Source organism: Dama dama, chromosome 8 (assembly GCF_033118175.1).
Source record: "Dama dama isolate Ldn47 chromosome 8, ASM3311817v1, whole genome shotgun sequence".
Lineage (NCBI taxonomy): Eukaryota > Metazoa > Chordata > Mammalia > Artiodactyla > Cervidae > Dama > Dama dama.
In genome coordinates, this window is record NC_083688.1 from 14,715,640 (window position 1) to 14,727,830 (window position 12,191).

At 33.4% G+C, this 12,191-nt stretch overlaps 1 protein-coding gene and 1 pseudogene across 9 annotated transcripts in view; one reads left to right on the forward strand and one right to left on the reverse strand.

Moving 5' to 3' along the window:
• The window catches only part of S100PBP (S100P binding protein), a 33,272-nt gene that overhangs the window by 8,820 nt on the left and 12,261 nt on the right, over positions 1–12,191 (forward strand). For 6 of the 9 annotated variants that reach the window (XM_061148476.1, XM_061148482.1, XM_061148480.1 and 3 more), the window contains one exon: positions 372–475. In XM_061148476.1, the coding sequence (XP_061004459.1) occupies positions 372–475 (104 nt within the window). Of the gene's footprint in view, positions 1–371; positions 476–3,751; positions 3,780–5,718; positions 8,490–12,191 lie in introns of those variants that run through there. The other 3 variants (XM_061148483.1, XR_009693825.1, XM_061148481.1) reach the window with 3 other exon arrangements.
• On the reverse strand, positions 9,156–10,293 carry LOC133060767 (UPF0729 protein C18orf32 homolog; annotated as a pseudogene).

Sequence of the window (12,191 nt, forward strand, 5' to 3'; positions counted from 1 at the left end):
GCTTTGCATTACGTGACTAACACTGTCTTTTGTCATTGCATCTTAGTGTTTTGAGAGTTCATTGTTCTAATCCATCGCTTCCTTGGTGGCTCAGATGGTAAAGATTCCACCTGCAATGTGGAGGCCTGGGTTTGATCCCTAGTTTGGGAAGATCCCCTGGAGGAGGGCATGGCAACCCACTCCAATATTCTTGCCTCAAGAATCCCCATGGACAAAGGAGCCTGGTGGGCTACAGTCCATGGGGTCACAAAGAGTCGGACACAGCTGAGCAACTAAGCACACACAACCCATGAACAGTATATGATTCTCTACAAAGCACTGTCCTCATGCTTCTAACCGATTGTTTTTCCTCCTGGTTTGCTTTGCTAAAGGACTAATGTTCCGACATTTTCACCGTCAGACCTGGAAAAGCAGAAGCAAAGTTATCTCAGGAATGTCATTGCTCATATAGAAGACCCAGTGGATTCAAACCAAGGTAACATGGTAACCAGAGAATGGCCTATAAACGATATGGTGAGACTTTTTTATTCCAGTGTGATATAGCTTAAACTGGGCGATGTCTTGAATTTTTACAAATTGGTGAGAAAGATAATTTCCTTATCCAAAGGTTTTCACTTTAAGGGATTGCCTAACCAGATAATCCTCAACCTTGTTTGGCTAACTAGTATTAGAGAGGCATCCAAGGAGACTCATACCAGTACATGAAAAGAGTCTCCCCCATGGTTGAGGTCTATAACCAGACATTTTTTGCCTGGGATTTTTTTGCTTTGGATTTTTTTCATCTGAAAAATAGTAGAAATGATGACCAGGCACTGCTTAGTAATCATTGGGTTTTTTTTTTTTTTTAATTTTTATCCCTGTTGCCTTCAACATTTAAAAGTAAAAAGCAGGTATTTTGGATACCTTCTTGCATCTTGGCATCTGAATAAAAGCTCTTGGAAGGGTTGACTACTGTTCAGATTCTTCAGTCTGTGAGTTTTTCCTTGTCAGTCAAAAGCTGTTGCAAACCAAAATGGCTAGATTCTTTCTCCAGGCCTCAAGAGACTATAGTTCATGTTTTTGTTCATCTTGAAGTATTAGCTGATGGGAAGACTCCTAAAGGGAAGCTTGTAAATTATACTGAAGGTGTGGAGGTTAGAAAATACTGGTGAAAGAATTGCTTCAGTTCATATTCTGTCATCTTAGCTTCTTTCTCTATTCATTCAGCACAGTTTTCTCAGGTACTTTCAGTAGTGCTCAGTTTGAAGATAAGGGATTGAAAATGTAAAGAGTTAATGCAATATTGGTTAGTGTCCTAATAGAACTATGAATAAAGTGCAGTAGGAACAGGGAAGAAGTTTGTGTTTGGGAAAGAAGAATGTCCTAAGCAGCCTCTACACAGAAGATAATTTAGTTCAGTTACTCTAAGATCTGTTGTAAATCAGTAGGGAGGGTTTTAGAAGGATTTTTGGCCAAAGATCCAAGGAGAACTCTCCTTTCTTTGACAAATCTTGAATTACTTGGTAGTTTTTTCTTTTTTGTTTTATAAGGCTATGAGCTAAAGGTTGAGAACTCTGAGATATCAGCCAGAAGAATTTTTACTCCAGGTTCTTTTATGTTTTTCCTCAGATTTCATTAAGCAGTCAGATGCACTTGTACTGATTGCTTGGCCCTCTCCTTGTGAGATCCCTTGGCTTGAACTAAAAGGATGTGTGAAACTAGAGACATCCCCACCCCCGCCCCTGCTGTCATTGAAGGGGCAGATTAAAAGTAGTTCATCTATATTCAACCTCTGTGGAAGAGACTTGATCATTGCTCCCCTCTCTAAGGTGACTTACTTTCTCTTATATCTTAGGTAGTTGACAGTGATGATATCCAGCCACATTTTCCTTTCTCATTTGGGGCATTTAAAAAGAAAATTTCATGGGAAGAGCAGTGAGTAGCTGCTCATATTACTGTATCTTTTCCAATCTTTTCCTCGTTCAGCAATCCCTCTTTCATTTTATCACAACAATCTATATCCCATAAGGGACAACTAGAATAACTAAGAGAAAAGTCAGTTGCTTTAATGGTTGGGAGAACAAAGTCTGGTCTAGAATTAACACCTGGGTTCATACCCTAGCACCACTGCTTACTGACTTTGTGACCTTGAGCCAGTAAAAACTAGTTTTCTCATTTATAAGATGAAGATAACAGTGAAGCTTAATTGACATGAAAATTATATGTGTAAGTAGTAGTAGTATACATAGAACAGTACCTTACCATAGGAAGTTTATTGCATATTTAGTATTATTAGCAAGAAATTGTGTCTTCTCATACTGAAGTTTTTATAGGTAAAATAATGTGATGTCGGGTATTTGTTTTTAAATCTAAAAACAAAACAATATAAAAAACTCAATCTGAAAAATTAGAGAAAACAGCTTTACAAAAATGTTGATAAATGAAGCTCAGTGACTGTGATTGAGGGTGAGGGTGCTTATTACATGCTATTCTCTACTTTTGTGTATATTTGAAATTTTCCATAATAAAAGGGTGTTTTTTTTTTTTTAACGTGCATCTTTTAGGGAATTTCTTTTTTGACATCTTAAGAATTTTCGACATTACTAGCTACTCTAAAACCTTCATAGGCCTCCAGTGTTTTCTTCTGCCTTTCAGAAACCCAGTGTGATACTAATTTCTGTGTTACTTTCCACACCTCAAAAATTTGAAGATTTTATATATCATATTGCAGGGGAGATATGGGCATATTCTTTCTCCTTTCTTTATATATGAATTACTGGGCAGCCGGAAGCAAAGAGAAGGAGCAGAGTACCTCCTGTCCTTTTTGAGATGTTTAGTGCTGTCTACCTTGGAAGGGTTTAACTCTTCAGGCCCCTTATTAGACACAGAGAAATAATAGGGGACAGATTCAAAATTAGTTCCTATCAATTCAATTTAATCCCTCTGCATTAGGTTAAATCATCTTTTTCAGTTTATCAGTAATTTGTATATTATTGATACAGAATATAATAATTAAATCATCCTTCAACTCCATTATTATAATATAGGTATAATCTCTTTTTAGTTTAGTGCCACGTGGGTCATTAATAGCATTTACAAAGAAATACATACCACTTCCTTTTTGTCATCCCCGCTAACAGATAATTTTATATTGGATAATAAATTCTTAGAGTTGGAAAGTACCGTTAAGATCTTCTCCTCAATCTCCTACCATGTAAATCTATGCCATATATCTTTGCCAAAAGATTATTAAGCCTCTGCTTAGCGTCTAATAGTGCAGAACTTGTTACCTCATGAAGCAGGCCGTTTGTTGCTTGGAAAATTCTTTTTTATTTAATTGTAGTATAGTTGATATACAATGTTGTGTTAGTTTCAGGTGTACAGCAAAGGGATTTAGTTGCACATATGCATATATTCATTCTTTTTCAGATTCTTTTCAGAAAATTCTAATTGTTAGAAAGTTAGTCCTTACATTGACCAACTTGTGCTTCCTTATAATTTCCAGTGGTAGTTCCTAGTTCTGTCCTCTAGGATCACAAAAAATAACTACTCTCTTCCATTTACTTAATGTATTTAAGGACCTGTCCATATTAAATATCTCAAATTAAAGGGTTTTTAGTGATTAAAAGAATCATATAATTTATTATTCCATCTTGATAAATTAGGTTATATCCATTTTCTTTTTTTTTTTTGGTTATGTCCATTTTCATTAGTAATGCTGCAGTGAACATTCTGGTTCATAAATGTTTATGTACAACTCTTATTTCTATAGGATGAATGCCTAGAAGTGGAATTGCTGGGTAAAGTATATAAACATTTTTAAAATTTTTGTTAAATGTTACCAGATCGTCCTGCCCCAAAAACTAGTATTAATTTTTGTCACCAATTTGATAGGTAAATTTTAACATTTTGTTTTAATAATTAGGTTAAATATTTTCACATGTTTTTTGGTAATTTATATTTAATCATAATTCCTTAAAATTATCTGATATCTAGTCTGTATTCCAGTTTTCCGAAAAATATCTTCTTATAAAGTGTTCAAGCAGGATCATGTGTTTGGTTATCGTCTCCTTAGTCTCTCTTAATCTGGGTCACTTGTTTTGTAGATTGTCCCTCCTTCTGAATTGTGTCTGATTGTTTCTTTGTGGTGTTGTTTAACTTGTTTCTCCATCCACTGTATTTCCTGTAAACTGGAAGTTGGGCCTAGAGGAGGGATTAGATTCAGATTAAGCATTTAACATAAGCTGGAATAATTTATAGGTACCATTGTATATACATCCTGTATCAAGTAAGGAGGCACCATCTAATGACAGATTGGTCCACTAATAGAGATGCTAAGTTTGATCACTTTGTTAAATGTTCACTGCTACATCTTTCCATTTGAAGGTACATTTTCCCCTTTATAATTAGTAAATTATCTGGGGGGGTGATGCTTTGGCACCATTTGAAAATCCTTGCACAACTGTTGTTCATCTAATGGTTTGAACATTCATTGGTGATCTCTGTCTGAATTAGCTACTACACAGAGAGTCGCATAGGAAATGTTTGTTTTCTAAATATATCATTTCTTCTAGAATTACTAGTTGTTAATTCTTGTATGAAGAATTTAATGTTTTTTTAGTATCACTATTACAGTTTTTTTAAAAAAAATCAGTATCTTCTAATCAGTTATAGTCATTACCCATTTTGTTGCTTAATTTGTTCCGATTTTGACCAATGAGAAATCCTTTAAGTGGGCTCCTATGTCTTCCGACATGACCCTGTTAGTGTTGTTTTTTTAATTGTGATTTTAAAAAAGTAACATAAGAGTAGGACATGACTTACTGACTAAACATCAACAAAACGTGAAATTTATCATCTTTAGCCGTTTTTAAGTGTATAGTTCTGTAGTGTTGTTTATTCAAGTTGTTGTAAAACAAATCTCTAAAACATTTGTCTTGCAAATCTCAAACTCTGTACCCATTAAAAAATAACTAACTTCTCCCAACACTCCCCCAAAGCCCCTAGTAACCATCATTCTACATTTTGTTTCTATGAATTTTAATACTTTATAGAATCATACCATACTGGACTTTTTGTGACTGGTTTATTTGACTTATTATAATGTCCTCAAGGTTCTTCATCTGTGGTATAGCATGTGCCAGAATTTCCTCCCTTATGGATGAATAATATTCCATTGTGTTTATAATATATACCACATTTTGTTTATCCATTCCCCCTCTTGTAGACATTTGGATTGCTTCCACGTCTTGGCTACTGTGAATAGTGCTGCTTATGGACATGGGTGTGCATACCTCTTTGAGACCCTGCTTTCAGTTCTTTTGGATATGTCCCCAGAAGTGGGATTGCTGGGTCATATGGTAGTTCTGTTTCTAATTTTTTACTTCCATAGTGTTTAACACAGTGATTGTACGATAGTATTTTGGAATCTCACCAGGAAGGCACATGGGTTCCAGCTTTTCTACATCCCCACCAATGCTTGCTATTTTCTGTTTTCTGGTGGTATCTTTCCTAATGATTCTTAAATCAGTATTCATTATTTGCATTACAGCTAAGTAAATACTGTTTACTGCAAAGCCAAGTGGTATAGTACTATGGTTTCTTTTTTTTTTTTTTTTGAATTTATTTGTTTTTCTGGAGCTAATTACCTCACTTTCTTAAAAATTACAAATGAATTTATCTTTAATTTTTTTACAAGTGCAACATATCCTTATTAGTATTCCCCCTTCTTCCCCTTAGAGAAGGAAATGGCAATCCACTCCAGTACTCTTGTCTGGAGAATTCCATTGACAGAGGAGCTTGGCGGACTACAGTGCATGGGGTCGCAAAGAGTCAGACACGACTGAGTGACTGTCACTCACACTCACTTCTTCCCCTGCAAATGCTCAGATATACTCAATAATTATTGATTCCTTTTAAATTATTTTCTGGAGACTTTCTTCCTTGAGCCTTCTGTTCTTCTGCTCTAATCTGTACTGCTTGTTCTCTAGGCCTGCTGCAGAGCTGTCATCTTAGTATTTTCCTTTACTGCCCTTTTGAGTTAAATCCTGTTTCCTAAATTCCATTTCTTCTTCTTTCTTGGTTTTTGTCTTAGTGAAGCATGTCTTCTGAAAATTTCTTTTTACTTTTTTGAGAATTTCTAAGTAAGGGCATATAGGAAATAAATATGTGGGGCTCCTCCATATCTGAAAATGTCTTTGTCCTCATATTTGATTGATGGTTTGATAGAAAATTCTAAATTGAAAACTAATTTTTGCTTAGAAATTTGAAGGCATACATCCAGTGTTGCTGTTAAGAAATCTGGTTTCAGTTTAATTTTTTAAAAATATTCATTTATTTGTTTTTGGCTACATTGGGTCTTAGTTGTAGCTTGTGCAATCTTTCATTGTCTGCGTGGGCATCTCTCTAGTTGTGGCCTGCAGGCTCCAGAGCTTGGGGACTCAGTAACCCTGGGCTTGTGGGATCTTAGTTCCTGAGCCAGGGATCAAATGTGGGATTCTTTAGTTGGGGCATGGGAATTCTTAGTTGTAGCATATGGGATCTGGTTTCCCTGACCAGGATTGAACCCCAGACCTCCTGAATTGGGAGCATGGCGTCTTAGCCCACTGGACCACCAGGGAAGTCCCTGTAGCTATTTTTCTTCTTTCTTCCATTCTTTGTATTTTATAGACACTCTGTGGGCCTTTTAAATTTGGATATGTATTTCTCAATTCTGAGAAGTTCTTATATTTCTTTGATAATTGTTTCTTCTCTGTATAATCTGTTCTCTAAGAAATTCCTAATAGTTATATATTAAACTTCCAGGAACTGATCTTCTATGTCTCCTATCTTTTCTTTCCTTTTTCTACCTGTCTCTTTTTCTGTTAATATTTTCTGGGATATTTTCTATTATATTGACCTCTTTATTTTTACATTCACATTTATGATTTCTAAGAATTCTTTCCTCTTTGAACCTTTTTCTTATCATATTCTTATTTTATGAATTAATTTCTTGTTTCTCTCCAGATATTTTTTCTCTTTTAAGTTGTAATTGATGAAATACAATAAACTGTACAAATTTAAATACAATTTGTTAAATTTTGACATATGTAAACACCCTGAAACTAACCGCAACCAAAATAAAACTACTGTAACAGCCCAAAATTTCTTTGTGCCCCTTTGTAATTCTTTCCTTTCTGTCTTTTCTTGCTCCCTCCACTCCCCAGGCCATCACTGGTTTGCTGTCATTTTATACACTTCTTTGAGCATGGCTTCTTTCTTAAAACGTAATTATTTTGAAATTCATCATATTCTTGGTAGTTTACTCCTTTTTATTGCTGAGTAGTAGTCCCTAAATAGCTATACCACAGTTTGTGTATCCATTCATCTGTTGATGGGCATTTTTGGCTATTTACATAGTTTTGGCTATTTACATAGTTTTTGGCTATTTAATAAAGCTGTTATAAACTTTCATGTACAAATCTTTGTATGGATATGCTATCAATGACAGGGTCATATGGTAGATATGTTTAACTTGTTGAGAACCTACCAAACTGTTTTCCAGAGCAGTTGTACCGCTTTGTATACCCAGTGTATGAATTCCAGTTGCTACCATCTTTACCAAGATTTATTCATTGCTAGTATATGGAAATTCAGTTGATTTTTGTACATTGATCTTATCTTCTATAACCTTGCTAATTTCATTTATTAGTTTTAGTACCTATTTTGTAGATTCCATCAGCTTCTACATATACAATCATGTCATTAGCAAATAAATACATTTTTACTTGTTCATTTCCAATTTGGATGCCATTTTATTTATTTTTCTTGGACTTATCGTACTACCTCCAGTACAGTGTTGAATACAAGTAATACAAGTAATTTGTTGCTGCTCTTAAGAGGAAAACATTTAGTATTTCACCATTAACTATTATGTTAGCTTTATGTTTCTTTTTGAATACCCTTTATTAACTTGAGAATGTTCCCTCATATTTAAGATCTGTTGAGAGGTCTTATTAGAAATGGGCATTGGGTTTTATTAAATACTTTTTCTGCATCTATTGAGATAATCATACAATGTTAGAGAATTACGTTCTTTGATTTTCCATTGTTAAACCAATCATGAATTCCTGGTCTTATGCATTCTGCACTTGGTCTTAAAGTATAATCTTTGTAATAATAGCATTGGGTTGATTTGCTAAAATTTCATCATGAATTTTGTTATGAGTCTATCTTCATAAGGGATGTGGTCTGCACTTTCCTTGTAATCTCTTTGTGTGGTCTTGGTAGCAGAGTAATAATGTTGGCCTAACAGAATGAATTGAGAATTCCCTGGAAGAATTTGTATAGAAAAACTGGTATCTCTTTTGGGGTGAACTTGGGTAATCTTTTTTTTTTTTTTTTTTTTTTCAAGGAATTTATTGCATTTAAGTTGTTAAAATCATTGGCTCACACTTAATAATATTCCCTTATAAAGCTTTTTTATAGTATCTAGTGATATCTTTCTCATTTTTAATATTGATCATTTGTGTTTTCTGTCTTCTAATTAGTCTGGTTTATAACTTTACAAACAGTAGTATTCTCTTTTTTTTTTTCTTTTTTCAAAACAGCCTTTTCATTGATTTTTTTTTTTTTTCTATTTTTTTGTTTTACTAATTTCTATTCTGATAGATATTTATTGCTTCCTTTTTTCTGATTACTTTGAGTTTCATTTGCTTTTCTTTTTCTAGTTTTCTTTAGCTGGTTGCTAAGATCATTGATTTCAGACCTTTCATTTCTAATTTAGTGAAGGATGTTAGGGGCAAGAGGAGATAAACTCATGCAGTCGACCTGGTATGTTTATCTGGAAATAAGCCTTAACTTTTTCTTTTTTTAAATCAACTTTATTGTAGTATGTTTTAATGCAATAAAATGCACCCATTTTAAGTGTACACTTTGGTGACTTTTGACAGTTTTATGTACTTGTGAGATCATCATAGCAATCACAATCAATAAAACATTCCTGTCACCCTAAAATTTTCTCTTGTGCTCCATCCCAGTCAGTCTGTCCCTGCCCCAACTCCAGCTTTGGGAAAGCACTGATTTGTTTTTGGTCACTGTATATTAGATTTGTCTTTTCTAGGATTTCATATAAATGGAATCATGCAATATGTGCTCTTGTGTTTGGTTTTTTTTTTTTTGTTTTTTTTTTAACAAGCTAAACTGAATATTTAATACATTTGTAGGAACAGAAGGAACAAAACAAGGATTAGAATTTTATATTACACATTAGACATTTATGTAAAAGATGTTCCATTTTCCAGAGAGGTTTCCCCTATTTCCCTGTCTTTTCTATCTTCCTCAGAGCAATAAATAGTAATTATTATTCTCACAGATAAGCTACTCCTTTGAGTTGGACAGTAACTACATCTTTATTTCAAGTTTTTATCATCTCCAAAAACTACCTTTCATTTGACTGCACAGTCTCACTGCAATGTTTCACAGTAAAATTACGCTACTCAAATTTGAAGAGCCTGAATAAAAGCTAGAGCCCCCAGGGACTTCTAGGTACTGACTTAGTGAGAGTGTCTACTGGCACAAACCTTATATATTTATTCATATTTTTAAAACTGCAATAAAGGAAATGAAAGCTACTTTAATGAAAAAGGAACTCAGGAATGAGGTCGTTAAATATAACTAGCTACATTTTAAATACAAATACCAGGTATTCCCTGATTAGTGTCAGGTAAATATCTGAACTATTAATATCTAACCCAAATTCTGGTCTTGGAAAAAGATCAGAGACAATTACAAAGAAGGTGCTTCATAGTATCAGGTCCATTTTTAAAACAATGAGATCCTTCGGGACAATCAGTTTAGTCTTTCTTTTTGTCACAGATTTCTGTTGGTCCTCTTGTTGGTAATCCATTTATGTCTGCACCCTTATAGTCTACTTTGCCTTTGTTTTTATCATTGGTTTCTCGTATAGCTTTCCGAGGCTACATACGACTAACAAAGGGGGAGATCAGAGGGTATATATATGGCTCCAAGAACTTTTTGTAGACCCAGAGCAGAACTGGAATGACGATGCAGGGAATGCACACCATTGTCCCAGATGTGAGTTCCTGAACGGCGACGATCAAGTCCCATTGGCAGTATCCACGCTTCCGGAAGCTTGTGTTTGGTTTTTTACTTGGAATAGTTTTTTTAAAACAACAACAAATGACTTCATATTGTTGTCTATATCAATAGTTTTATACTTTTTCACTGCTGAATTTTTTCTTGTATAAATATACCACAGTGTAGTCATTTGTTGATATTAGACATTTCTGTTTCTAGTTTTTTGTTATTATGAAGAAAGCATCTATGAACATACATATATGGGATTTTTGTGTTAACGTGTTCATTTCTCTAAGGTTAAATAATTAGGAGTGGAATTACTGAGTCGTTTAATATGTGTCTTTTCTTAACTCTGTAAGAAACTTCCAAACTGTTTTCCAAAGTGATTATACTATTTTATGGCTTTTATAAGGCAAAGTCTTAGGCTTTTTGTTGTGATTGTTTTGTTTTTAAAAATAAATATCTAGTTCTAACATTAAAAAGATTATATTTTCCATGGGTTTATTTCTGAATTGTCTGTTCTGTTCCATTGGTGCATGAGTCTTTTCTTATGTCAATAATACTGTAACTTTATAGTAAGTCTTAAAATTGTTTGGTCCTTTGGATTTCCATAATTTAAAAAAATTTTAAATTTTAAAAAATTGACAAGTTTCAGCTTGTAAATTTGTTAAAAAAAAAAAAAAAAAACCTGTTGGGTATTTCATTGGGATTATGTTGCATTTGTAGAGCAGTTTGGGGAAAGTTGATATTATAATGATTCTGAGGCTTCCAATATGATGAGGATCATGGATGAAGATATAGATCCATTTATTTCTGTGTTTAATTTTTTAGCAGTTTTTTGTGCAGGTCTTATACATACTTTGTTAATTTATAAGCATTTATGCTTTTTATGGTATTATAAGTGATAATATTTCTATTTCTAGCTGGTCATTGCTAGCATATACATACAATTTTTTTTTTTTTGAGTATTTATTTTCTTTATCTGGCTTTGCTAAGAAGAGGATGACAGAGGATGAGATGGTTGTGTTGGTTTTTTTTACAATTGATTTTTTTTGTTGAACTTAACATCCTACAACCATGCTAAATTTTTCTGGTAACTTCTGGTAACTTTTTAATAGACTCCTTAGACTATGTTAACATGACCTTATCTGCAAATAAGGACAGTTTACTTCTTCCTTGCCAATCTGTAAGCTTTTTATTTCTTACCTTATAGCACCTCTAGTACATTATTAGGACCTTTAGGACCTCTAGTACATTAAGAATGATACATTAGATACAGCTTTATCATAGATACTCTTTATCAGGTAAGGAAGTTCCCTTTTTATTAGTTTGGTGGGAGTTTTTATCATGAATAAGTGAACTTTGTCAAATGAATTTTATTTGAGCCATGTGCTGTTTCTCTTTTTTCCTGTAATATGGTGTATTACATTTATTGACCTTTTTTTGTCTGTTAGACCAACCCGCATTCCTGGGATAAACTCAGTAGGTCTTGATGAATTATCTTTAGTCAATATGCTAGTCTTTTTAGGTTTTTTTTGTCTTGTTCATGAGGAATATTGGTCTTTAATTTTTCTTGTATGTATTGTCCTCTTCTGGTTCAAGTATCATGGTGATGCTGGCTTCATAAAATCAGTTGGGAATTGTTTTCTCCTCAGTTTCTGTTTGTTGCAGGATTGGTATTGTTTCTTCCTTTATATGTTTGGTAGAATTTACTCATAAAGCCTGGAGTTTTCTTTTTGGCAGGGTTTCTAACTACAGATGTATTAATAGTAGATATAGGGCTTTTCAGAATTTCTTTATCGTCTTGAGTCCGTTTTAATAATTTGTCTCTTAAAAGAGATTTGTCCTTTTTATCTAAGTTGATTAATTTATTGGCATAAAATTATTCTTAATATTTCCTTACTGTTTCTTTAATTACTGTAGGATCTGTAGTGATGTTCACTGTTTCATTTCTAATATTGGTAATTTGTCATTTTTTTTCTTAAATCTAGTTAAAGCTTTATGAATTTTATTTTTCCCCAAAAGTAAGTCTTTAGTTTCATATTTCTATATTATTTTTGGCTATTTTCTTTTCTTCACTTTATTATTTCTTTTCCATTAACTTTGGGTTTAATTTGCTCTTGTTCTCTAGCTTT